Source organism: Acomys minous, assembly GCF_964271855.1.
Source record: "Acomys minous genome assembly, chromosome: 10".
NCBI classification, from domain to species: domain Eukaryota; kingdom Metazoa; phylum Chordata; class Mammalia; order Rodentia; family Muridae; genus Acomys; species Acomys minous.
Window position 1 is genome coordinate 31,237,093 of NC_140491.1, and position 25,714 is coordinate 31,262,806.

At 53.6% G+C, this 25,714-nt stretch overlaps 1 protein-coding gene across 2 annotated transcripts; it reads left to right on the forward strand.

Moving 5' to 3' along the window:
- WFS1 (wolframin ER transmembrane glycoprotein) lies at positions 1–25,371 on the forward strand. Of its 2 annotated transcripts, none has more exons than XM_084799823.1 (8): positions 1–138; positions 7,116–7,352; positions 14,273–14,355; positions 15,905–16,049; positions 17,289–17,459; positions 17,954–18,034; positions 19,555–19,706; positions 22,824–25,371. In XM_084799823.1, exons 2-8 carry the CDS (start codon positions 7,121–7,123, stop codon positions 24,627–24,629), a joined length of 2,670 nt encoding a protein of 889 aa, XP_084655949.1. In that variant the 5' UTR covers positions 1–138; positions 7,116–7,120; the 3' UTR covers positions 24,630–25,371. The 2 variants fall into 2 exon arrangements, with proteins under 2 accessions (XP_084655949.1, XP_084655950.1); XM_084799824.1 differs by having other exon boundaries at positions 16–138; positions 7,120–7,352.
- Positions 25,372–25,714: the final 343 nt, after the last annotated feature.

Genomic DNA, 25,714 nt, shown 5'->3' on the forward strand with positions numbered 1-25,714 from the left:
GCCCCGCCCAAGCCCCGCCCCCTGCCCGGGGCCGCGCTGAATGCGGGGCCGCGCGCTCCGCCTTCTGTGCTGGTCGCTGCAATCTCTGCGATTCCTGAGCAACTTTGCGGCGGGCTAGGAGGCCCAGCAGTGCGGCCGGTGAGTGTTTCAGGGTTGTTTTGCCATGGTCTTGGCCCTGGGCCCTCAGCGACAGGGAGGGTTACGGAGCGCTGGGAGGAACCAGCCTCAGTTTCCCCTGATGGGTGTCCGGGCCCCAAGTCAACTCCCAAGTTGCCCGAAGTTGGAGGCTAGGACTCTCGCTGCTCCACGGAGCCCGAGACTTCCAATACCCCAACCCAACCAGGTGTGCCCCAGCCGCGCGCCTCTCGCTTCGCTCCGGAGTCCCAGAATGCCCGCAAATCTCCCCGCAATATCGCGCATCCGATGGGACAGCGGGTTGGAGAGGCTGCCCACGCCCCAGAGCTGCTCCATCATGCCCTACCTCCCTGACCACCCCCACCCCCCGCTACACAGGGCTGATCCGTAGAGAGAGTGGGGGCTCAACCCACCCGAGATCCGTGTGGCTGTCGGTCCCTCTCCCTCATAGGGTCCTCAGTGAAGGAGGCATAAAAATAAGAAACCCGCCTGTAGTGACCCACTCTAGTAAGAACCGGCTGGCGGTGGTGTAACCCCAGCTCTGGTATGTATCGCACCTTGGAAAACTTAGGTTCTGGTCAGATGACTGGAAGCCTGCTGGAAAATCTGACCCTGCCCTTTTGGGTGTGATGGGGCTGCGTCCTTTCACCGCATTTTGTTAGTTGATGTTAGTTGAGAGTCCAATAAACCAGCGTTTGGGTTTATTTTAGAACTCCCTCCCTCCCTCTACCACCCTCCACCGCGCTCATGGGCCCCAGGCCCCAGGGTAGGACCTTTACAGTTTTCATCTGACACCAGCAGCTCGGTGGATTTGGGGCCTGGCCGGGACCACCCACCTAGTGGACAGAGCTGATGAACCTCTGCCCAGGTGCAGCCCTTTGTCCCTCACCTTGGACAATGACTCCAGGTGCTTAGCTGGGACTTTCCTATCTCTAGGAGCCATTGCTCACTCAGAGCTGTGTTTTCAGCTCTTCAAGTCTGTGGGGCATCACAGGGGCTACCTTCCCACTTTCCTCACCGTGGATAATCACAGGGGCTACCTTCCCACTTTCCTCACCGTGGGACATCACAGGGGCTACCTTCCCACTTTCCTCACCTGTTGACCTCTGTCTCTGAGGCGGGGTGATGACACTCATGGTACTTCCCATCTGACTGGGAATCTATAGAGAGGTTCTTTTTATGTTCCAGCTCCTTCCTGAATGCTCCTTGAACCTCCTCAGACATGGGCAGGATTGAGTGGAGACCCATGCCACCTTCTTTCCCAGGTGGAGGAATACGGGGAGCACCACAGTGCTGGCCTCCCCTTGCCTTCAGAAGGTTTGGGCCAAGTCACACAGGAGAAAGACCTCGCTCAGTCTTGCAGTCTTAGCCCCAGAAACACTTAACACTGTCTGACAGATGCCAGACACATCCTTATCCCTGCTGGTGACACAGCAACAGTGGGTAGGGAGCATTGTGCTCTACAAGGCACCCCTCCCCTCACCTCTCCAGCATTAGTTTCCCTTACTTAGCCCAGTTACAGCCTCCTGTCTTTCTTGGCTTCCTGTCTACCCTGATGCTTGGCATGTTGCGGGCCCCTCACTCTGGATGGCTCCCACCTTCCTCCCTGGTCTCCCACGGCTCCAGGCACCAGACCAGAAACTTACATTCCTCTGGTCTGTGGGATCAAGTTTATCTCCTTGCCTGGCATCCCTTCTGGCCCCAGGGAGCTGATGTCCGTCTATCTGCCCACTCCTCCCCCGGGGCCTGAGTACATCTAATGCTGAAAATCTCCTTTTCTTTTTTGATTGTCCTGAAGGTTCAGCCAGGCCTCTGCAAAGGCCTTTTTTAAAACCATGGCCTTTCCCCGTGGATAGATGAGGGCTTCTCGCCAGTCCGTCTCTATGGCTTCTCCATCTTGGACTGCCTAACTAGCTATCACCTTCCCTCTAAGACAAATGCTCAGAGATTAGCTCTGGAGCATCTTCTGCTGGAGGCTCAGTGTTTGACATAAGATAAACACTCTCCCCCTCCCCCCCATCCACAGTCCAGCCTGCTGACCCACACAGCCAGCCCAGAGTAGGTGCCAGACACAATAAGCTTGGTCATCCACCACTGCAGCACATGCCGGAGGATGGGGGGTGGGGGCAGTTCACTCCCCTCTGTTCCCATGAACTTGTCACATTGGGAGAGCTGGACTGTTCCTTGGTTTGGACTTAATACTCTGGGCAAAAATAGGCACCTGGGAGCCATCAAGGGCTTAATGACCTTGTCTTGAGGGTCAGCCCTGTGCCAGAGGACTAGATCAAGCCAGGCCAGAGTGGACATCACAGGCCAGGAGCTTGATCAGTGGTGGATTTAAAAATAATGCTTCATTTTTATTCCCCAAATGCTCCACATTCATTAAAGAAGAAAAAAAATTTTTTTAAGTTAAAATAAAACCACCTATGTTCCTTACCCAGGGATAGCAAGTATTACCACGGGGGTGGAGGGGGGTGGGGGGGATTTCTTCCCATCTCTTTATACAGATAAATTTTGTCTTCATCCTAAACAGACCCAAGATGATTACCCAATCTGTTTTAAATACTCCTTGACAGTGTTCTATTCTGTTTTCTGTCTTTGGATCTTTATGCATAAGATCATGGTTAGTAGCTGTGCTGTGGGGGCTCAGGACTTCATCACTGGGCTCTCTGGGCACTAAAGCATTGCTAGGGGGAAGGGGCTCCTTTGTGTGAGTCTGCAAGTGTCCCTCATGAGTGCCATGTGGAAGTGGAAATGCTGGCCATCTTGACTTCCCAGGGTCTGTTACCAAGGGACTGAGAGAGTGGCATTGCACCCTGCAGGTCAGAATGGAGTTGGCTGGGGAGGGTTTAGAACCTTCTGGATAGAAGGCTCCATGTTGTTCTATAGCCCCAGCTGTTGTAGACCATGGTCATACAGCCCTCTGAGGATAGCCACTCCTCAGCTCAGCTCCTTGGCGTTGGCATTTGGGTTTCAATGGGATAAAAATACGCCTTGGTGTTCACAGGGAAAGAATGCCAGCCACTTAGTGTTTTGGGATCTTAGTCAATGATGGGTTCTAAGCCACTGCTCTGGCCACCGTGGGGCTGGAGCCGGAGCTGGGTGATGAGGCTTCTGTTCCACAGTCAGGGGTTTCCAGCCCTAGGGAAGAACTTGCCTAAGGTCTTGCAGCCCTATGAGTCCCTGGAGTTCTGCAGCCTGGCTGCCTCGGGTTACAGTGTGCATGAAGCGCTAGTGTGCGGCCTGAGGCGCAGCAGCTCTGTCTTCTGGACTCACTGCAGCACTAGGCAGGCCCCTCCCCTCAGTGTCAGGGCCGATGCTTCTGTCTCTTGTGACCAATAATTTCAGGACGTTGCTTTGAATTAACAAGCTTTTTGACCTAAACTAGGCTTGGCCTTTGGGCTTAGAACCTGAAAAGGAGTTCCTTTGCGTCCACCCTGCCTTACCAGATTTCTTAGCGTGAGTGCTTTTGCTTTGATTGCAGTGTGTGCGTGATAAATCACCTAGGAGCGCAGCAGCCAGCCATAGCCTGTTTCCGTGACATTTCACCCAAAGATGGTTTTCACCCAAAGGAGAGTTTCGTGCACACACAGGGCTGTGTGTGTGTGTGTGTGTGTGTGTGTGTGTGTGTGTGTGTGTGCGCGCGCGCGCTCATGAATGCATGTGCATGTGGGAGGTCAGAGGTCAAGCTCAGCTGTTGGTCCTCAGTCACTCACAGTCCGCCTTGGTTTTTCAAAACAGGGTCTATCCTTCACCCAGAGCTTGCCAACTAGGCTAGGTTGGCTGGTCCAAAAGCCCTGTGGATCAGCCTGTCTCTGCCTCTACATCACTGCCATGAGTTACCATATAAGCCGTTTGTTTCTACATTTGGGATTCGGAACTGAACTCAGAGCCTTATGCCTAGCAAGCATTTTACCCAGTTCCCCATTTAGGGCTTTTATTTTCTTTTGTTTTGTTCTGTCTTACTTTGTTTTTAAGGTGTCTCGGCATTTACAGGTGGCCTTCTCTTTTGCCGTATCCCTTTGCACCCTGATGTATAGGTAGGGAAACTGAGGCAAGGAAGCCAAGCAGCCAGTCCCCGTGGTACTTGTGGTTATTAAATGATGTCCTGTTGCCAGGAAGGTGCCCTCTTCTCCATCACAGAGAGAAGGCTGGACAGAAAGCCTGAAAGCTAGCGTTAAGGGCCTCAGGGAGACGGGTAGAGGGGGTGCAAAGCCTCTTTCAGTAATGCATTTGCTGAGAGTGGAGGAATTACAGGAGTGGGTCTGAACCCAGCCCCTGCACCTCAAGCTGTTTGAACAGCCCCTCCTCCTTCCCCGCCTCCGTGTCTGTGTCTGGGTGATGGATGAGACCTAAGTCTGAAGTGACCTGGGATGGTGTGTTCCTTCCTGCTAGGCTTGGAGGAGCCCACAGAAGGTGCATAGGAGACCACTAGCCCTTTTGCTTAATGACAGGTGCTGTGTCTTGTGTCTGTGAGGTAGGGGAGCCACCTCTACCTTAAGTGAAAGTGGCAGGGCAACCACTGGAAGAGGCAGCTTGCGGGTCACCTTTCTGTAGTCTGAGGTGGTCTAGTGACCTGAGGGGTGGCTCTCTCTGTAGAGAGGCCAGCCCCTTGACCGTTGCACTGTTGACTGTGGTCCCCTTGGGCCTGTGGGCTTCTGTGAGTTTGAAGCCCTTGTTGATGTGCCTCATGGGTCTGTCTGTCCCCCACTGATCTGCATGTCCCCTTGGATCTGCATGCCCCCTTGGGGGTGCACATGTGGTCAGTGACAAGATTTACAAGCATTGCCATTCCCGGAAGCCTGCACTCAGGAGACAGCTCGGAGGCCTGCGTTGATTTCCAAGCAGATTCATGAGGCTTGGCCATGCTTTTGGTTTTAAATATCCCTGGGGGAATGTTTTAAAATAAGGGATCAAAAAAAAAAAAAAAAAAAAAAACAACCCATAAATAAGAAAGTAAATTGAATTAAGGACTCTGCCCTGTGCAGGAAAATGCTAGATTGAAATCTGCTTTGCTCTTTGGGCACAGCTCCCATCAATGGGACCCAATTGTATTGGGGGTGGAACATAACTGCAAGAGTCTGTGACTAGCATGTAGGCCTGCATCCATCCCTGGCTTTTCCAGTGACACAGTGTACAGAACCATCCATCAGGGAGCTACTTGGCCAGGCTCAGGGCTAGATGCTGAGACCTGGTCCCTTGCAACTTAGTCTTGGGTCCCTTGACTTCACAGTCACCCTAAGCATGGGAACTATGCCCTAGATTCTAGATAAGGACACTGGTGCATGGGAAGGCACATGGCTGTTCAGGATTATATGGCTGGTACCCCAGGCCCAAAGATCAGGGGTCCTTTGAATCAGAATCCTATTTCCTCATGACCAGACTCCGCAGCCTCTTATTGTGAAGAGGACAGGTATGGCCTTGGTTTTGGGGGAGGGAATCTGAGGAATAATCTCCCCACACCCTAGTGTGCACAGGACCAGAAAGTTCAGGGGTCTGTGTCCCCTGAAAGCCCTTCTAGGCTTGGGATCCTCCAGTACTTGCTGTTCCACAGTCTCTGGTCTCTGCTTATGGCTGCAATTACAGTGACCTATTAACCTTCCGACTTGCTAAGCAGCATGCAAGGCTATTTTGCTTACAGGTCGAGCCCTTCCTTCCCCCCCGCCCCCCATGTTACGTACTGACTGCTTTCTACACGATTCTGCGTATCACTTATCATGTCACTCTGGTTTTTTATAACATGCATTAGGAACCAGGGTGTGTGGTCCTGAGGCGAGGACCTGGTCTCCAGGGTTCTGCCAGGATTGCTTTCAGATCCTGATTTGCCAGTTGTGCCTCCTACTTCAGCCTCGTCACATATGTTTAGTGCACCAAGGTGCTTATTTATTTGTTTATTTATGTATTTGGCTTTGGGTTTTTTGTTGTTGTTGTTGTTGTTTTTCTTGAGACAGGGTCTCTCTGTGTAGCCTTGGCTGTCCTGGACTCGCTTTGTAGACCAAGCTGGCCTTGAGTTCACAGTGATCCACCTGCCTCCGCCTCCTGATTGCTGAGATGAAAGGCCCAGCTGCTTATTTCTTTTTTAAGCTTTGTTTTTATTTTATGTATATGAGAGTTTTGTCTACATGTATGTATGTGTACCACGCGCATGATGCAATGCCCACAGAGGCCGGAAGAGAGCATCGGACCACGCCTGGAACAGGAGTTATAGACAGTTGTGAGCTGCCACGTGGGTGCTGGGAATTGAACCCAAGTCCTCTGGAAGAGCAGCCAGTGCAGCCAGTGCAGCCAGTGCTCTTAACCACCGAGCCATTTCTCCAGCCCCAGTGTTCATTTGTTCAAGCTTCTATTAGAAATCGGTGCATCTACTGAAGTTTGTTGTCTGCAGATGTGGAATCAGAAGGCTGACGTCAAGGTGTGTCCGGGCCTGGTCCTTCTGGAGGCTCCCGGCCATTCTTGCCTCCCCATCTCCTGGGGTGGCTGGCAGCCTTGGTGCTTGTTTTCTTGCAGTTGTCTTACTTCAGTCTCTGGTCCCTCTCCATGCGGCCCCTGTGCTGGGTCTCTGTCTAAGGATCCACCCATTAATTTAGAACTGGCCTAAGCCTATGTGATCTCATTCCAACAGCTTCAGCTATTATGTCTGCAGAGACCTGTTTTTCCAATAAAGTCACTTCACAGATGCTGGGTGTCACACGTAGGTCCCCATGCATCCCCTTGCCCCCCATGCTCAGACCCTTAAGTTCAGTGTACCACATCCCCTGTTTCTCTCAGTATCATCAGCATCCTCCCCATTTCTCAAATGAAGGCACAAGAGCCCAGGCCACCTGGCTTGATCTGACCGGGGTAGGAACTCAAGGCTGCCCTGTGGGGCTGTCAAATTCAATGAGATTGCTGAGCTTAGCAAGTGGCCCCCAGTTCCTTGCTTTACCATCAGACTAGTCTAGGAGCTTTTGTGTGTGTCTAATCCTCCTCTTTGTTCGCAGGCAGGATGGCCTCTGGCACCCCACCTCCAAGCCCCTCGGGCCCACCTCCTCCACCTGCACCACAGCCCCAGGCCCGTGCCCGGCTCAATGCCACCGCCTCCCTGGAACAAGACAAGACTGAAGCCCGTGCTCCCAGACCTCAGGCGGACCCCAGTGCGGGACCGAGTGCTGCGGAAGCCGCTACTCCAGGGCCGAGAGCCCCTCATGCCAGCAGCCGAGAAGGAGTGGATAGAGCTGGTAAGAGGACAGGGCCAGGAAGTCCTGCAGCCCTCAGCTCGCAGCAGCTTGGGGAAGCAGGGGGGGGCACATAGCCCAGGTTCCTACAGAAGCTCCTCAAGTTGGGGCTGTTGTGCAGTACCATGCCTGCAGCATCCAAAATGTGTGTGGGTGTCAACTGTATGCCCATCCCTTCGGTCAGTGTCTTTCTCCTTTCTCCCATGCAGCAGCCTTCTCGTTTATAGGTGGACCACGTGGCTCAGGGATGCTCACAGTCAAGCCTGCCGACTGTGGCCCTGCCTGGACCCCCAGCCCTCACAGTAGCTTGAGTGTTTATTGCCTGTCCTGTGTCTTACCTCTGGGTTGTCACCTGTTCTTCCCTGCACCTCGAGGTCATTCTGCATCCTTCAGATTGGCCCTCATGGTCTCCCCCCTCCCCTTTTCCCATTGAGAACCTCTGTCCCCAAAATGTTCTGTTCGCCTCACCTTTTGCAGTGCTACTTGCTCATGAGTCTCCTACCTCTGGCTCTCTCCAGCCTTAGCCCATGCGAAGAACTACGTATTCTATTGCAGCCTGGCACCTGTGGGGCACATGTATACATGTACACATACTCGCCCGCGTGCGCACGCACACATACAGACACACACACCACACAAATACACACACACACACACACACACACACACACGCTATGGGAATAGAAGTTTCCAGAGAAGGATCCTCCTTATTCTGTGTTGCAGTCTGATGTTCTCTTCCCAGTTTCTGTCTGTCTTTCTTTCTTTTCTTGGATTTTTGAGACAGGGTTTCTCTGTGTATAGCCTTTCCTGTCCTGGACTTGCTTTGTAGACCAGGCTGGCCTTGAACTCACAGAGATCTACCTGCCTCTGCCTCCCAAGTGCTAGGATTAAAGGTGTGCACCACCATTGTCCAGCCCAGTTTCTTTGTTTATTTGTTTGTTTGTTTGTTTTGTTTTGGTGAGACAGGGTTTCTCTGTGTAGCCTTGGCTGTCCTGGACTCAATTTGTAGGCCAGGCTGGCCTCGAACTCATAGCAATCCACCAGCCTCTGCCTCCCAAGTGCCGGGATTAAAGGTGTGTGCCACCACCGCCCGGCAAGCCCAGTTACTTAATTAAAACAAAAGGTAGATCTTTTGGGGAGCATTTAAATTGACCTCATGGCCCTCTGCTGGGTGAAAACCGAGCCTTGGGAATAGTTGCTACGGAGGCCTCTGGCTTAGAAGTGTCCTGGGTGGTTTAATAGCTGTGCACTGAGTGTGGGACTCTGTGTCCTGCAGGGGCTGGCCCGTGCGATCACACCGGGGCTTCATGTCAGCCTCTGTCCACCTCGGGTTCTCGTGCCTTCAGGTAGCACATGCCCCTCTCCTATGTCAGATGCCAGACTCTGTGTGTGTGTGTGTGTGTGTGTGTGTGTGTGTGTGTGTGTGTGTGTGTGTGTGTGTAAGCATCATATAAAATGACTGAGGGCACTGGGAATGCCATCAGCAGAGGTTGGAGTCAGCAGAACAGGAGAGGGTGGATCCTGCAGGGGACCTGAGGCGGGAGCAGAGGACAGGAGCCTGTCAGGAAAGAGCACTGAGGACCTTGTATGGAGGGTGGACTTGGCCTGTCATGGTGCGGGAGGACAATGCTCCCTGGATCCTGTACACTAGGCCCATCCCTGCCAGTTTTGCCACCCTGGCGTTTGTACACATTTCACAGTTTCATTTGACACGGTGCACCAGAGCGGCATCATCCACTGGACCTTTGCCTCCCGGATGACTGGTCACAGAGAGGGGCTGCATCTTTGGGTAAAGGTTTGTGTCAAATGCCTATGTGGCCTCTGCGGCTGCCAGGCTACCCTTTGCTATATGTGACTGGGCTGGTGTGAGGCTCCTTTTGGTCCCTGGCGGTGGGTATGAGTGCTGGGGTACTGCCTCCAGCTCTGGTTAGTTTGTACCTTGCTTTAGTTGTTGGCATTTTCTGTTCCCTCCTGAGAGAGGCCAGCAGCCCTCAATGACTACCCCAACCCATCAGTGTCCCCACCTGGCACCTGCTGAGTTCCTTGATTTATGGTGCACACCCCCTGGGTCTACCACTGTCTTCCCATCCTGTCCACAGATCAAGGCCTGGAGTTTCAGTGTCTGGCCTAAGGGACCACCTCTTCTGGCTGCCTTCCTGGCAGAGCTGAAGGGGTTTCAGCCTGGTTGGCCAGGCCTGAGGCTCCTGAGCAGCTAGCATTGCCTGGCCTGTGTCACCTTCAGGACTGTCCTGTCCTTGGACCCTTTGCTTTATGAGTCTTAAAAGATCACTGTGTCCCTCAGCTTTGCCTCCAAGGCAGGCAAGGCCTGGCCCCAGAGCCAAGCCCAGAAGCCAAATGCCAACCACTCTTTCTGATATCGTGTGACTGTGGGGGCAGAGACCGTGGCCGGAAAGCTGGGTATCAATCTGGGTAACTCAGTGGAAGCCCTAGACCGTGGGTTTCAGATACCCCCAGGAAGCATGTGTCAGCCGTGTGTGCTGTGCCCGCAGAGGCGCCGGGAAGAGGCAACCACGCAGGTCAGCAGTCTGCGGGTTCTAGTCCTTCAACTCCAACCTTCAACTGCCCTGTCACTGGGAACTGCTGTGGGACAACAGGCCCCACCCTGCTGGCAGGAGCTGTGGGGCCTAGAGTTCAGCTAAGGTGTCCATAGGTTTACTGGGCATATATTAAGATACATAGTCTTTTCATAATTCCTCTTTAGGCATCTTAAAGCAACAGCCACTCCCCCATCCCAGGCCTGGGGGCGGGCACCATTGCCTGTCAGATGAGAAAGGAGATTTGGAGGGGGGGGGGGAAGGGCTGTACGGGCCCAGGGTCCCTGGCTGGGGTGGGAGAAGCAAGAATTAAGAGCAGTTTGATCTTGTGCTTGCTTACCCAGTGGGCCACCAAGGGCTTGGTGGTCAAGGACAGAGGACATACTGTGTGACTGCTGAATTGAGTCCATCGTGCCCAGGAAACCCTCCCTGCAGCACATTCTCAGAAGTTCATCAAGCCAGTCACCTCTCCTTATAGAGTGGAGCCAGCTAAACTTTGGTGACAGAGGGTCCAAGGTTCATGACTCTCCCCAGGCCTGTGCTGTATGGTGATAAATGAGCCATTGTATCTTTGGTTGTAGCCCCTGAGGGAACCTGGAATTGTCTGTGTGCTCCTCAGCGTAGCAGAAGTGTGTCTGAAGGGCTGCCCGGAGAAACTATCATCTGAATTGCTTTTCAAAACCTGAGACATGGAACAGAGATGCTTAGGGGTCCCCATTCTTCAGCTGTCCCCCAGACTTCCTCCTGGCCCATAGAACTTTCTGGAACACTCCCACTCCTGGCCCTGCTGTTAGCCCTGGGAAGCCCCCTGCCACATGAGAAGTTTGCTGCTGATGGTGGTCATGGCTGGACTTGGATGCTGCTGAGGCCACAGGAAGCTATGAGGCTCTTGTGGCGCAGTGGGGACAACAGAACTGTGAGATGGGACCATTCTGAAATGCATCCAGTAGTCCTGAGTCACCAGTGAGTCGTCTCCAGCTGTGCCCAGCCGGTCAGCAGAGGAGCACAGGCCCCTTTTCATAGGTGTCCTGGCCTTCAGGGCCAAGGGGTCTTGTCACTCTGCTCAGCAGAAGGCCAGAGCCTGCTCCAAGTGACCTAGGCGGCCTAGGTGGCCTTAGTGACACAGTGGACATGGGGTTGGGAGACTCAAGCTGGTTCCCTTATGCTGTATGTATCACTGTTCTTATGCCCTCTGGTGGAAAGGCTGAGTAGACTTCAGCTGCTGAGCCCTCACAGCCTGGTTGGGTAAGCAGTGCTACCCTGGCCAATCAGAGACTTATGGGCCGTAGTGCTGCACAGGCCCCCTGGCCTGCTGTGACAAGAGGGAATGTAGGCTGTGCTGTGTGGATCTGCAGTCCTGACCTAGGTGTATCTTGGGTCAAGCATGGGCCTCTGAGACAGGGGCCATCTTGATGTCAGCCTGGACACAGCCCTTTCTCTTCATCCCTTTGGGCCTTTCGGGAGCCTCTGGGCCTCGCGGGGCTTCTGGTAGAAGTATTACTTTAGGTGTGAGGGGCCAGTGTAGATGCGGGTATTGGGGCATGATGTTACCCTGCTGACCTTAGGTCATACAACTAAGCAACTCTCTGAGTCACGTTGTCACATTGTTTGTAGTGTAGGAGGCAGTAAAAGCTCTTCCTCTTGCCATGGCCCACATTCTTGAGTACATCTCATGACCCAGTGCTGTAAGTTGCCCTGTCGTGAGGCCCCACTGATGCTCTCTGAGTCTTCTGGAAAGCTGGCAGCATGCCTCTGTTTGTTACTTTCAACCTCTGGTTGCATTCCAAGCCTCTAATGTCAGCCTTTCCAGGAAGTCTCTCAAGACAGGGCTGATGTCTCCAGCCATCAGTCACCTGAGCTGACAACATGGCTGCCCCTCGCTGGCTCTCAGAGTAGGCTGTGATGAAGATCAGGGATCTTTATCAGCTTGGTGCCTACGACTCCTGGGCCCAGTGACTGTCTGCTGGGTGGGTACTAGGGGCCTTAGCCTTTTCAGGCCACTAAACTACTCGGGTAGTTTTCCACCTTTGTGCCTTCCCTAAGGCTCTGCTAGCCAGAAGGGTGGGATCTCTACTGTCTCACATGTACCGATTGCCCATGTGGGGGACTCTCTCAGTGCTGACTGCCCGGTATGGAGGAGTGAGTAACCCTAGCTACCGGTGGAAGACCCCTTCAACCTGGCTCTCCTACATGGGAGACCCCATTGGCCCAGGGTGGCCCCAGCTACCCTGTTTATTGTGGAAACTCTCAGCCAGGTAGCCTTGACAACACCATGTAGGAAAACCCTTGGTACACACGATCCTCTGCTCCAACTGTGGGGTGATGTGGCCCTGGTGCCTTTGTCACTCTTCCCACCCATCAGGATGGATGTCATGAGAGGAACAGAGAAACACCAGAGGCTAAGGACCTAGGACTAATGAGGGGGAGGAGGAAGTGGAGAGAGCATGGCATGTTAGAGACAGGATGCTACGTCAGATTTACTGGCCATGTGTTTATAACTGTGTTCTTTATAAGAGTGTTTAACATACATTAGGAAGTTTGAGGAGCTATTAGGTGGAAGATGGCTCGGTGGTGTGAAAGCAGAAGGAAGCTTGCTGTATTGTGGAGGACGCTTCTGGAAGGGCTTGGTGTGCAGTCAGGGCTGGTAGGGAAAGCTACAAGAGGCTGCCTGGTATGGCTGAGCATGGCCCTCTCCTACCCTTTGCTGCTTTAGGGAAGCAAGCTCCAGCCAGCCAGCACAGTTGCCAGACAGAGTGAGTGGTGGGCTGGGGGTGGGGAGGGAGGCGGGGGCGGAAAGCTGCGGACCTGCTCACAGCTGCTTCCTGTCAGCCCGATGCACTCATCGCCCAGTGCACTCATCCCTGCGTGTTCTGAGTTTGCTGAGCTGTACTGGCTCTGCTGGAAGCTGGGGCATGGACATCAGTTCGACCACACTCGTGCACTGCCAAGGGCCAGAATGGATAAAGGAGCTGGTGCTAGCAGAAAGGATGATGTACCACAGTGGCTCTCCTCCCCCAGACAGCCAGCAAAAATACCAAGTTAGCATACATGTTCTCTTGGGAGTGCGTGAGGCCTGTGGGACAGCAGTAACGGAAGAGATGGGCAGGTCCCTGTCGATGGGCTCACAGAGGTCAGGATCAAGGTTATGGATCAGGCCAAGTTATATGGCCTACTTATGACTATCTGAATGATTGGAGTTAGTTCAGGAACCTCCCCTCTCAGTTGCAAATGACAGAAGCCCAGAATGCACTGGGAGAAACAAGAGTGGGGCACAATGACAAGGAAACCTCTTCCTTTTTTCCTTCCTTTCTCTTTATTCCTGTGTATGTGAAGTGGTGTGTGTGTGTGTGTGTGTGTGTGTGTGTGTGTGTGTGTGTGTGTGTGTCTTACGTGCATATGCAGGTGCACGCACGAGAGGAAAATGTTGGGCATCTTCTCTGTTGCTCTAATTCCCTTGAGGCAGGGTCTCTCATTGAATTAGAAACTTCCTGTTTTGGCTAGTCTGGCTGGCTGGCTAGAGGGCTCCGGGATCCATCTTCCTCTGATCCCTAGTGCTGGGGTTTCTGGCATTCACAGCCATGATTGACTTTTTCTGGGTGGGTGCTAAGGATTTAAACTCAAGCCTTCATGCCTGCAGGGCAAGTCCTCGGAACTTACTGAACCATCACCCCACCCCCAGGACCATACGCCTTTAGAGACTCCAGAGTAGCTTTGGCTTCAGGTGTGGTTGGACCCAGGAGTTCACTGCTGCCACCAGGAGGTACCCCCTCCCCTCCATTCCACCCCCCACTCTGTTCTGCCTTCCTGTGCTGTCCTCTCTCTCCCTTTCTCTCGCTCTCTCCTTTTCTCTTTCTCTCCTTCTCTCTCTCTCTCTCTCTCTCTCTCTCTCTCTCTCTCTCTCTCTCTCTCTCGTGGTCTCTGCCCTCCACAGAGCCAATCTGACACGAAAGGATGGCCATCTCCACAGACTGACATAGACTCCATTGGCTTGACTGTGCGCACCCCTGAGCTATGCACTTGTTCAGGATTAGAAGGCGGCATCCTGTGGGTGGATTGGAGCTGAAATGTGACAGTGGGACTTAGGTCTGTGCCCCACTCCGAGTCCTCACACCCACAGAGCTCCTAATGAACAACACCTCCAGTATAGAACCGGCTGCCACTGTTGTGGCTTGCTTGCAGCATCAGAAGGCAACCTGCTGCCTCCCAGGCTCCCTCTCTGTCACAGCCTCATCCTCCTCCTGCCTCTTGCTTCAGTGTTAAAGTGAGAGTGGTAGCAGGGCTCCTGAGGCCTGGTCCCACCAACCTCCATCCCACTGCCGGGACATAAGGTCTGGCTATGTGACGTTCGGATTTCTCCTCATGTTGAAGGTCCTGTTAAGGCAGATGTGGAAATCCCCTTTGAAGAAATCCTGGAGAAAGCCAAGGCTGGAGACCCCAAAGCACAGACAGAGGTAAGGATCGGGGGAGTCTTAGGGCATGACCCCAGCACCGATGGGCTTGGCAGGGGTCTGGCCTCTTCTTCAGGGATAGGGAGCTAGCACAGCTGTCGTGGCCTCCACACTGGTTAGGCTTTGGTGGGTTTCTTTCCCTCTAGTACCTTCCTGGTTCACCCATGTTACCACTCTGCTCCTGTACACGTCCTGTCTTGGCCATGAGCACACCCCCCCCCCCTTCCTGCCCACACACTCTTCCAGCTGTCTACAACAGGCTTGGTCCCTGAGGAGGGCCTGTTTCAGCCAACGGCCCACCCTGCCAGGGCATTGTGGGACAAGAGAGGCAGGAGTGGAGAAGCTCAAGCTGGACAAGCTTGCTGGGTGTCAGAGACCCAGGTACACAGGCAGGTGTGAATGAGCAGTCCCATTTTTTGGCTGCAATGGAGGCCAAGTTTTACCTCTTCCTATCTGTCCTTTGGTACTATACAGGCAGCCACACCAGACCGAGTTCCCTGCTATTTCCTATCCCAAGGCCTAGAACGTCAGAGGGCCCCAGGCTACGTCCAGCCTCACCTCATCCTATATAGGGAGGTCACTGTGTGATGTTAAGGGGCTTAGAGTGACTTCTGGCTCCCAGGTTTGCGGCCCAAATGAGTGACTCCTGGAGCTTTCCACTCTTCAACCCTCAAAGAAGGGGAGAAAGTATCTATTCAAGCATATCAGGCAGATGTTCTGTTTGTATCTAGAGGCTGGTTGAACAGTGAAGTCATTCCCAGCCTGTGCCTGTGCCTCTGGAGCTAGGGGTCATCCATGGGGCTGTGTTGGGCTATGAGGCCCTCCCCAGCCTATAGCCCAGGCCTCCTGAAGCTGAGGAGCATACCCAGCTCTTTCCTGGCCTGTCTATGTTCTTGGCTTCACTTTGCCCATCTGTAGAGTGGGAAGATTGGACTGGGTTAGTGAGCATTTTTGCATAGGGCCAGATAGTAAATATTTTGGTCTCTACCAATCTGTCTAAACTGATCAAAATTCCCGTGGAAAACAGAAAACCTGTCATGCCAGTATGTAAGCGAGCAGCCAAGGTGGTGTTTCAGTACATCTGCAGAGCTGGCAAGATGGCTGAGCAGGTAAAGGTGCCTGCTGCCAAGCCTGGTGACCTGAGTTCGAGTCCCAGAACCGATATGGTTGAAAGAGAACCAAGTCCTGCAAGTTGTCCACTGAAAAAAACAAATGTAATAACTTTTTCTAAAAATAATTATTAAAAATAATAATCAGGGATCATTTCTATAGTTCATTATTAAAAATAATTATTTTATAACAATAAATAGCAGCCTAGACTAAGACCAGAGCTTCTCCTGGCTGCCTGTTTTCAGTGTGTACTGTTTGAATGGCAGCATTCTAGTTTTCTGACCATAATGAGGTCCTAGCACTCAGTAGGCAGGAGCAAGGGGAGGCACTAAGCCTGGTGCAAAGCCCACGATTCTGTCACTATAGAAGGTTCCACGCCTGCCCCATAGTGAGAAGAACAGGGTCCCGGAAGTCTGAGGGTGACGGATGTCTCTGCTCTCAGGTGGGCAAACACTACTTACGACTTGCCAATGACGCAGATGAAGAGCTCAACAGCTGCTCAGCCGTGGCCTGGCTAATCCTGGCAGCCAAACAGGGCAGGCGGGAGGCCGTGAAGCTGCTGAGGCGGTGCCTGGCTGACCGGAAAGGTAAGGCTGTGTGGAGCCACCAACAGCTACCCACAGGGCATGTGGTTTGCCGTACTGGCCACTCCACTGGGAAGGGAGAACTCTTTTTGGTCACCTCCTCGCCCTGAGGGGCTTTTAGACAACTGCCAGCTAGTCCGCATGTCACACCCTTTGTCCTTTGCTTGGTGTCCTCAGGTAGTAAATAATTAGGTCTCACTTCCGGGTTCTAGTCTAAATCATGAAGTAAATCTTAAAATCAGAGGGAAGCAGCTGTCCCAAGTGTCCCAGAGGGTGAGTGTCTGCAGACTCCATGTCAGAGGAAGAGATGACATAGGGTGCTTCACACAATTTTAGCTGTTTTTGAGTATTTTGATATTTATTTTAATTGTAAATTTTTTGTGCTTGCAATATATAGAAGCCATAAGGATACAAATTACTTATAACCCAAAGCCCAGGCCACAGCAAGTAAAATAACCTAGAGCTGGCCAGGGTAGAGGAATGGCGCACATGGCTGTGATCTGGAGCCTGTGGTTCCCAAGACTGCGTGGGATCAGAGAGTGTGTGTGTAGGGGGGGCGGGAGGTGGAGGTGGAATCCAAGGGCACAGACCTAGAGGCTGGGAAGGGAGGTAGCACAGGCTCACCCCGCCTGCCCCGCATTCCTGTCCCGAGATTCCTGGGCAGATGAAGAGAAAGAGTCCAGTCCTGCAGAGAGAGTGATGTCATTTTGCTGCTGCTGTTCACCTCATTCCCCTGGGCTACCTGGTATTCTTTCTTCATTCTGAATGGAAGACCCCATGTTCCCAGCTGCCCTGAGAAGGGTCCTCAGCCCAGGAAACACTGTGGGCACAGAGATGCCCCCTTCCTATCACTAGTAATTGCAGTCTGACCCACGTTCCGGGCGGCGGCTTGTTCCGAATCTTTAGAGCCAAGCCTTGGGCCTGCAGCACCTTGCTTTGTACCTTGTCTTTATTGTAGTACCTGGTGATGAGGGTCCCCCAAGGATGAGGTGTGAGAAGGAACAAGCCAGGAAGGGCGAGCAGTCCTGTACTCCAATGGGCACACAGGCATTGCCAGAGCAGCCTGGAGCATGTCAGGTGCTGTCAGGGATAGGCTCAGATGCACTTTGGGAGCAGATGTCCCCTCTACCTTGAGTCAAAGAAGCCAGTCAGCTATCCCTCCTGTCCTTGTGTCAAGCCTCCTGGGAGTGTTCCCAGGGGCCGCTGTGAGGCACTGGTTTGCCTAATGCCTCTGTCTGTCAGGTATTACTTCTGAGAATGAGGCCGAGGTGAAGCAGCTGTCCTCGGAGACTGACCTGGAGAGGGCTGTGCGCAAGGCTGCCCTGGTCATGTATTGGAAACTCAACCCCAAGAAGAAGAAGCAGGTGGCTGTGTCCGAGCTGCTGGAGAACGTGGGACAGGTCAACGAGCAGGGTAGGTCAGCCGTGTCACCAGTGATTGGCCTCCCTTTGCCTTCCCTGTGGGGGTTGGGAGGTAACTGGCATATTGGCAAGACTATAAATGCCATTGATCATTCATTTATTGGTCACAGTGTGCTCAGCTGCTTCTGGGTCCAGGACCAGAGATATAGGGAGTGACAGAAGCCTGGTCCTCACCCTCATGGAGCTGACTAGTATCTGATATTGGCTAAAGGTGGTCAACGGCAGACAGTACCAGCCAAAGAGGAGAGGACTTGGTGTGGGGGCGGTGTTTATCACTGAGTAGAAACAGCATTGAGTGTGCTGGTCCTCCTTGAGAGGGTTCACAGGCGGCTCCCCAAAGATGTGGCTCCTGTGTATGATGAGACACCCCCCCCCAAGCCCTGTGATCCCCGAGCACAGTGATAGGCCAGGACTATGCTTAGTAGGCCACAGGGTGCGAAGGGACAAAGCAGCAGCCCTAGCTTACAGTCCTCTCTGATCCTGCAGATGGAGGGGCGCAGCCAGGTCCGGTCCCCAAGTCCCTGCAGAAGCAGAGGCGCATGCTGGAACGTCTGGTCAGCAGTGAATGTGAGTACGTCCACCCGCTCCGCTCCATCATCCTGCTATCCACTTCCTGTACACCCAGCACAGCACAGCAGCCACTCTTTCCTGTGTCTCCCAGCTTGGGTCCCCTACCAGAGTCTTGTGCTTAAATGGACTTTTGTTCAGTGTTTTTGTCCCTGGGGACCTCAGCCTTGTACACTGGGAGCTCAAACTACAGTGGGAAACAGACCCACAGTGTGACAGACCTCACCAGGTGAAGGCCAAAGGCAGGGCTGGTGCCTGAGTGAGCTAAAAGGTCTATGAGGGAGACGGCTCTATAAACAGGAAGGAGAGGGGGACCATGGGAGTTGTGTGGGATGCGCTCCAGTGTAGACACTTGTGTTGAGGCAGAGGTAGAGTGTTACAGCATCCTTGTGGGACGGGAGAGAGGCTGGGGCCCCAAGGAGCTGGAGGTGGGCCTTGGAATGACTGGGGTCCACCAGACCATCGTGTGTGTGTGTGTGTGTGTGTGTGTGTGTGTGTGTGTGTGTGTGTGTGTGTTTTGGTGGGTGGAATCCAGGCTCCTGTCCTGGAGATGATGGGCAGGTCGGGGAGAGGGCTTAGGGCTTCTCAGTACTGATAGGAGAGCTGAGTCCAAAGCATTCTTGTGAGGCCCAGTGTGTGGGACGGGGTTCACAGTAGTTGCTAAGTCATGAGTGCAGCCTCCCCAAGCTGGCCCAGTGACAGCTTCCAAGGTGGCCATGGCTCTTGGTGACTCTCTGCCAGTATCTAGCGTTTGTCTTCCCTGAAGGCTGGGAGCCTAGCCTTTCAACACATTCTGCATTTCTTTTATGTGTCCTTGGCGTTTCCCAGGGCTTAGAAAAGCATCTAGTGCACAGTAGGCTCTTGGCAGATGCAGGTAGGACACAGAGGTTTTCAGACACACAGTGAGCCCTCGGGGGATCCTGGTAGGGGTGGGGACAAAAGGCAGACTTAGGTTGCCCCTCTATAAGTCCTGTGAGATGAGAGCTTGGTGGGCACTTGGTAGGTCTTGTTGGATGGAGGAGTTATTGAGGGTGTAGTAGGTCTTTTTTTGGGTCATGATGGATAGGGGTTAGAGAGTAGCAGGCCCCCAGATCTGGTTGTATGGAGGGGTGGGTGGTGGCTGGCCTTGGGGCAGCTAGTCCCCAGCATCTTGAGGCCTTCCAAGGTGGGAAGGAGAGAAGGACATCAAAGGGCGCCAGGGATGCAGGTGATTGAAGGTCTGGCACTAGGGCTTGGCTTATGGGGGTCAGGTGGACTTCAGCCATTAAGGACTAGAAGGGCAACTCATTTCACGTAGGTAGCACGTCACCTAGGTCAGAGGCAGAGGTGGGGCATAACAGTTGGCAGACCCACCACCTCCTCCCTGCCCAATAGCTTCTTCTCCATGTCCTTGTCCAAGGAATAGTCCTGTGCCTGGACTCAGCTGGGCCCCCACGTTGCCATCCTGCATCATCTGTGTATCAGGGCCACCCTGGGGGTACAGTTTGGAGACCCTGCTGACTTTTTCCCTTGTGCCTCAGCTAAGAACTACATTGCTCTGGACGACTTCGTGGAGCTCACCAAGAAGTATGCCAAGGGCATCATCCCCACCAACCTGTTCCTGCAGGATGAAGACGAAGATGAGGATGAGCTGGCAGGGAAAAGCCCCGAGGACCTGCCGCTTCGCCAGAAGGTAACTGTGGCTCCTGCCTGGCACCCGGGCCCTCTCCCAGGAGCTGCAGGTCAGAGGTCCTTGACTTCCCAGGCACACCTGGACCTGGGTCACAGTCCCTTGGGTCATCTGAGGTTCCTGTGCGAGGAGATGTCCTTGGAAGGAGACCTAGAAAACAGAAGCAGGGTCGCCAATGTGCTGGGTGCTGGAGTCATAGCCTTCACGTCAGTGCAGACGTGCACGGGCAGCAGGCCGAAGTGTCGGAGTTATACTTTCATTTAGATTCACTATGTAGTGATGTGGTCTGTGGCCCAGGACAGAGGCCACTTTCTAATAAGCCTTCCCCCAAGCCCAGTGCTAGGGTCTGTGGGCCAGCTGAGCCATGGGCCTGGTCACTGAATTTACCATACAGGGACACTAAGGGTGAGCTGGGAGGGCAGACACTAGAGGGAGACAAGAATAGGAACATAGAAATGTGCCTCGCTTTGGCAAGTCCCCACAGTGCTGTTGAGACTCAGTGCAAACATAGGGTGTGGCCATAGGACCATTGCAGAGCTGCGCCAGGTCAGCGTATGGGGCTGGGTCAGATGTGTCTATATCTCAGTCTGCGGGATATTGGACAGTTTGACCCAGGTAAGCGCTTCGGCGCAGTGTTGCCACAAAGCCAAGGCCCACACAGGGACCTATCAGCTGAGAATTGTTATGTAGCATATAGCCATGCATGCCTCGGTTCCAACGCTTGTAACTAAGAAGCGATGGACCACACACTAAAAAGATTGGGGCAAACTGGTCAAAACGGGGCCAGCATAGCCAGGCACATGCCTTTAATCCCAGCACTTGAGAAGATGCAGATGCAGGTGGATCTCTGTGAGTTCGAAGCCAGCTTGGTCTACAAAGGGAGTCCTGCGCAGCCAGGGCTACACAGAGAAGCCCTGTCTTGAAAAACCAAACCAAACCAAACAAGATAAAATGGGGCCAGCAACAAGAGATGGCTTAGCTGGGTCCGCTGGCGTGAAGTGGCTGGAAAGCCTCCACAGGGATGTGGGATATGGAGCAGGTCACCTCAGGGGATGGGGAGAAAGTGGGGAGCAGTTCACCACATCAGCCCATAGAGACAGGGCCCATGTGTGAGCCATGCCTACAAGTTGTTGACAGGTAAAGCATCACTTGCCCCTGAAGAGAGGTAGTGGTCCAGAGCAGAACGGACTGTTACTCTGAAAGTCCCGAGCATCAGGGTGGCACAGAGGCTCGTGGCTGTACAGAAGGTCCATCTAGAACTGGGCTAGTCTGAGCTTGTTCACAGACAGGGTTCTCAGATGGTGCTTCAACCATGAGAGGAGGAAGCTGTGGTACGGATGGTTCTTGGCAAAGAGGAGCCCCACCCCCATAGCACACTCTTGCTAGTGAGGGTCAAGGCTGAAAGACAAGTGGGAAAAGGCCCTTGGGCCCAAGCTTTCCAATTTGCTCTATGTTGCCTCCTTCCACAGCACGCTGGTCTGAGTTTATGTCCTGTCACCCGCGGGGATGTCTCTGAGCTTTGTGATGTCTAGAAGTCCTTCTAAGGAGAGAGAGATTTAAAGTCTGTGACAAGATAAACAAGGCCCCACGTTGCAGTGTTTGAAACCATCTCAGTTGCACGCAGTCATTACAGCTGTCTTGTGCAGAAAAAACTCAGCGTGCCCTCACAGGTGGCTCCACACTCGGGCTGCCTCAGCCCTCAGTGCCTTTGCCTTGCAGGGGACATGAAGGGGACCAAGAGACTCCTGGGAGAATGACAGGAGCCTCTATGGACTGACATGACTTCCACAAAGAATGTTCTAGATGCCAAGCAGTTTTCTTCAAGCTTGAGGAAGCAGGGTGGCCTCTTAAAAACAACCTTAATGTTTTAAAATCCTAATGTGTTTTACATTAACTCATGGAAAATCTGACGTGGACATTTCCTCTCAGGTCTCAGCAGAAGCTGGCCTCCCTCCACTTACCTCAGGTGTGCTGGCTAAAGGCGGCCATGGTCTGTGCCAGCTTGGGTTGTGGTGTCCTGCTCTTGGTTTCTGGTATCAGTGGGAAGGCTGGGCACTGAGCTCTCTGAAACTGCCCCACCATCCGTCCTCGGTGCTCATGCAGCCATCTGTATGTGGTGTGTAGTGTGACCTGGTAAAGTAAAGGTTACTGTCCCTTTGGGAGTTGAGGAAACTGAGGCTTAGAGATCTGATATCCATATGCTGGAGAGCAACACAATCACTGATGGGCAGCCCAGGGCTAGTATATCATGTTTTTGTTTTTGTTTTAAACCAGTTTCTCTCTACAGCCCTGGCTGTTCTGGAACTAGCTCTGTAGACCAGGCTGGCCTTAAACTCAGAGATCCCCCTGCCTCTGCCTCCCAAGTGGTAGGATTAAAAGCATGTGCCACTACCGCCCAGTGTGCTGTTGTGCCTTGAAGCAGGATGCGTGAGGGAGGATGGGGAACCAGGAGCACATGTGGCTTCCCCTAGGTACAGTAGGCATGCTCAAGTCCCTGATCACCCCAACAGAAGGCACGGGGCTTAGTTACCATCTTATTGCTGTGAAGGACACCATGACTAAGGCAACTTACAACAGAAAGCATTTAAGTGGGGCCTTGCTTACAGCTTCAGAGTGTTAGACCATTCCTACTATGGTGGCAGGCAAGCAGGCAGGCAGGCAGACAGGCATGGAGCCACTAGCTGAGAGCTCACATCCTGGTCTGCAAGTTGCAGGCATAGAAAGAGCGAGACTGGGCCTGGTGTGGGCTTTTGAAACCTTCAAGCCCACCCCCAGTGACACACCTCTTCCAACAGCGCCACACCTCCTAATCCTTCCCACCAACTGGGATCCAAACGTTCAGCTATGTGAGCCTCTGGGGGCCATTCTCATTCGAACCACCACAGTGGGAATCTCAGGATGGAAATACAGGCCGAGAGGAAGGCAGGTCTCTAGGAGTATGGGGACTATTTCAGTGGGGGAGGTGCTCCTGGTAGATGGATCTGTTAGGACAAGGCCCATGGGTGGGGAAACATGGAGTGAGGCATTCACCTTGTGCAGAACCAGGGAACGGGAAGGAGTCCATGTTGGATGGCAAGGGTCTCTTGTCCCAGTTAATTTCAACTCTCTCTCTCCCCCTAGGTGGTGAAGTACCCTTTACACGCCATCATGGAGATCAAAGAGTACCTGATTGACATGGCCTCCAAGGCAGGCATGCACTGGCTGTCCACCATCGTGCCCACACATCACATCAATGCTCTCATCTTCTTCTTCATCATCAGCAACCTGACCATCGACTTCTTCGCCTTCTTCATCCCCCTGGTGGTCTTCTACTTGTCCTTCGTGTCCATGGTCATCTGCACCCTCAAGGTGTTCCAGGACAGCAAGGCCTGGGAGAACTTCCGCACTCTCACCGACTTGCTGCTGCGCTTCGAGCCCAACCTAGACGTGGAGCAAGCGGAAGTCAACTTCGGCTGGAACCACCTGGAGCCCTACGTCCACTTCCTGCTGTCGGTCGTCTTCGTCATCTTCTCCTTCCCCCTGGCCAGCAAGGACTGCATCCCCTGCTCGGAGCTGGCTGTCATCTCCGCCTTCTTCACAGTGACCAGCTACATGAGCTTGAGCAGCTCTGCCGAGCCCTATACCAGGCGGGCCCTGGTCACCGAGGTAGCTGCTGGCTTGCTGTCCCTTCTGCCCACCGTGACCGCGGACTGGCGCTTCCTGAAAGTGCTTGGCCAGACGTTCTTCACCGTGCCCATCGGCCACTTCGTCATCCTCAACGTCAGCCTCCCCTGCCTGCTCTATGTCTACCTTTTCTACCTCTTCTTCCGCATGGCCCAGCTGAGGAACTTCAAGGGCACCTACTGCTACCTGGTGCCCTACCTGGTGTGCTTCATGTGGTGTGAGCTGTCCGTGGTCATCCTGCTCCAGTCCACCGGCCTGGGCCTGGTCCGCGCCTCCATCGGCTACTTCCTCTTCCTCTTCGCCCTCCCCGTCCTGGTGGCTGGCCTTGCCCTTATGGGCCTGGTGCAGTTTGCCCGATGGTTCCTGTTGCAGGACCTCACCAAGATCCTGGTCACCACGGCGATCTGCGGCGTGCCCCTGCTTTTCCGCTGGTGGACCAAGGCCAACTTTTCGTTGGTGGGGATGGTCAAGTCCCTGACGCGGAGCTCCATGGTGAAGCTCATTCTCGTGTGGCTCACGGCCATCCTGCTCTTTTGCTGGTTCTACGTGTACCGGTCGGAAGGCATGAAGGTCTACAATTCCACGCTCACCTGGCAGCAGTATGGCTTCCTGTGTGGGCCCCGGGCCTGGAAGGAGACTAACATGGCCCGGACCCAGATCCTGTGCAGCCACCTGGAGGGCCACAGGGTCACGTGGACGGGCCGGTTCAAGTACGTCCGAGTGACCGAGATCGACAACAGTGCCGAGTCGGCCATCAACATGCTCCCATTCTTCCTGGGCGACTGGATGCGCTGCCTTTACGGCGAGGCCTACCCATCCTGCAGCCCTGGCAACACGTCCACGGCCGAGGAGGAGCTCTGCCGTCTCAAGCAGCTGGCCAAGCACCCCTGCCACATCAAGAAGTTTGACCGCTACAAATTTGAGATCACTGTGGGCATGCCGTTCGGCACCAATGGCAACCGTGGCCACGAAGAGGATGACATCACCAAGGACATTGTTCTGCGGGCCAGCAGCGAGTTCAAGGATGTGCTGCTGAACCTGCGCCAGGGCAGCCTCATAGAGTTCAGCACCATCCTGGAGGGCCGCCTGGGTAGCAAGTGGCCCGTCTTTGAGCTCAAGGCCATCAGCTGCCTCAATTGCATGGCGCAGATGTCCCCGGCCCGGAGGCATGTAAAAATCGAACAGGACTGGCGTACCACAGTGCACGGGGCCCTCAAGTTTGCCTTCGATTTCTTCTTCTTCCCATTCCTGTCTGCCGCCTGAGGAGTGTCCCCCACAGAAGGAGGCTTTGGTGCATGTTGCTGTGAGGCCTCCCGATGTGGGGACCCAGCCGAGTGGCACTGTGCCTAGCATGTGTGTGTGTTTGTGTGTGTGTGTGTGTCTACTCTGCTTTCATGTGGGTAGATCCCATGAGATGCCAGGCTCTATGCTCACTTATAGACTGCAGATCCCACGTGGAGGGTGGGCTCTCTTTAGCACTGCCCACTCTGAATGCCGAGTGTCACACACGAGAAACTGCATGCTAGCTTCAACTCACAATGCTGACCTTTTCCCCACAAAGCCGGAGATCCGGGCCTGGCCCCAGAGACCCTCCATCACGAAGAGCACTTTACAGATCTGAATCCCCGCTCTAGCCCTTCATGCCTTCCTGCCCTCACTTACTTTGTGTTGGACTTGTTTGTCTTTGTAGACTTCATGGTAGTGGTTCTTATTTATTTGGTTGCTGCTAAGCCTTGAAAGTGGTTCACCTTCCTGGGAGTCCCCAGTAGTCACACCCTGCCTGGGTATAGCATGTCCAAACTGGGCTCTGAACACTACAGCCTGCCTTGGAGCTCTACTGTCTCTGTGGGTGGTAGGGGACTTGTGGGGATGTTTTCTGAGTACCCCCAAGACTTGGGAAACAGTGTCTTTTAGCACACAGGTAAGTAAGCTAGGCTGTGTTCAGTATGGCAGAGCCAAAAGCAAAGTTCTAAGGCAGCCGAAATAAAAAGCTTTGAAACCCACAGCCCTTCCTTATTGTGTGTTTTTTTCAGGGAGCTTTGTCCAGTGGGGTGTTTGTGTGTGTTTATGTGTGTGTATCAGAAAATATATGAACCCAGATTGAGTGAAAAGGTGCCACTTGGGTCACAGAGGGAGAACTGATGTCCACACAGCTGACCCCCGCTCCCATCTGCTGGCACCACACAGGTGTGAAGGTGTCCAAGGTCTTAGCCCATACCCCAGGTACCCAGTACCAGAGCGTGGGTGTCAGCCCAGCTGTTGACTCTGGCTTTTGGGTGAGAAGTGCTTTGTGGCGATGGCCATTGAAACCCAGCTCACTGACAGGATCGTCTGTATGACTCACAGTT

Bases quoted from the DNA above. Each gene is read 5' to 3' on its own strand.
- WFS1 (XM_084799823.1), top strand. From the start codon at position 7,121: ATGGCCTCTGGCACCCCACCTCCAAGCCCCTCGGGCCCACCTCCTCCA. The intron at 14,356-15,904 runs GTAAGGATCGGG...CTCTGCTCTCAG, and splicing joins ACCCCAAAGCACAGACAGAG to GTGGGCAAACACTACTTACG. The intron at 19,707-22,823 runs GTAACTGTGGCT...CTCTCCCCCTAG, and splicing joins ACCTGCCGCTTCGCCAGAAG to GTGGTGAAGTACCCTTTACA.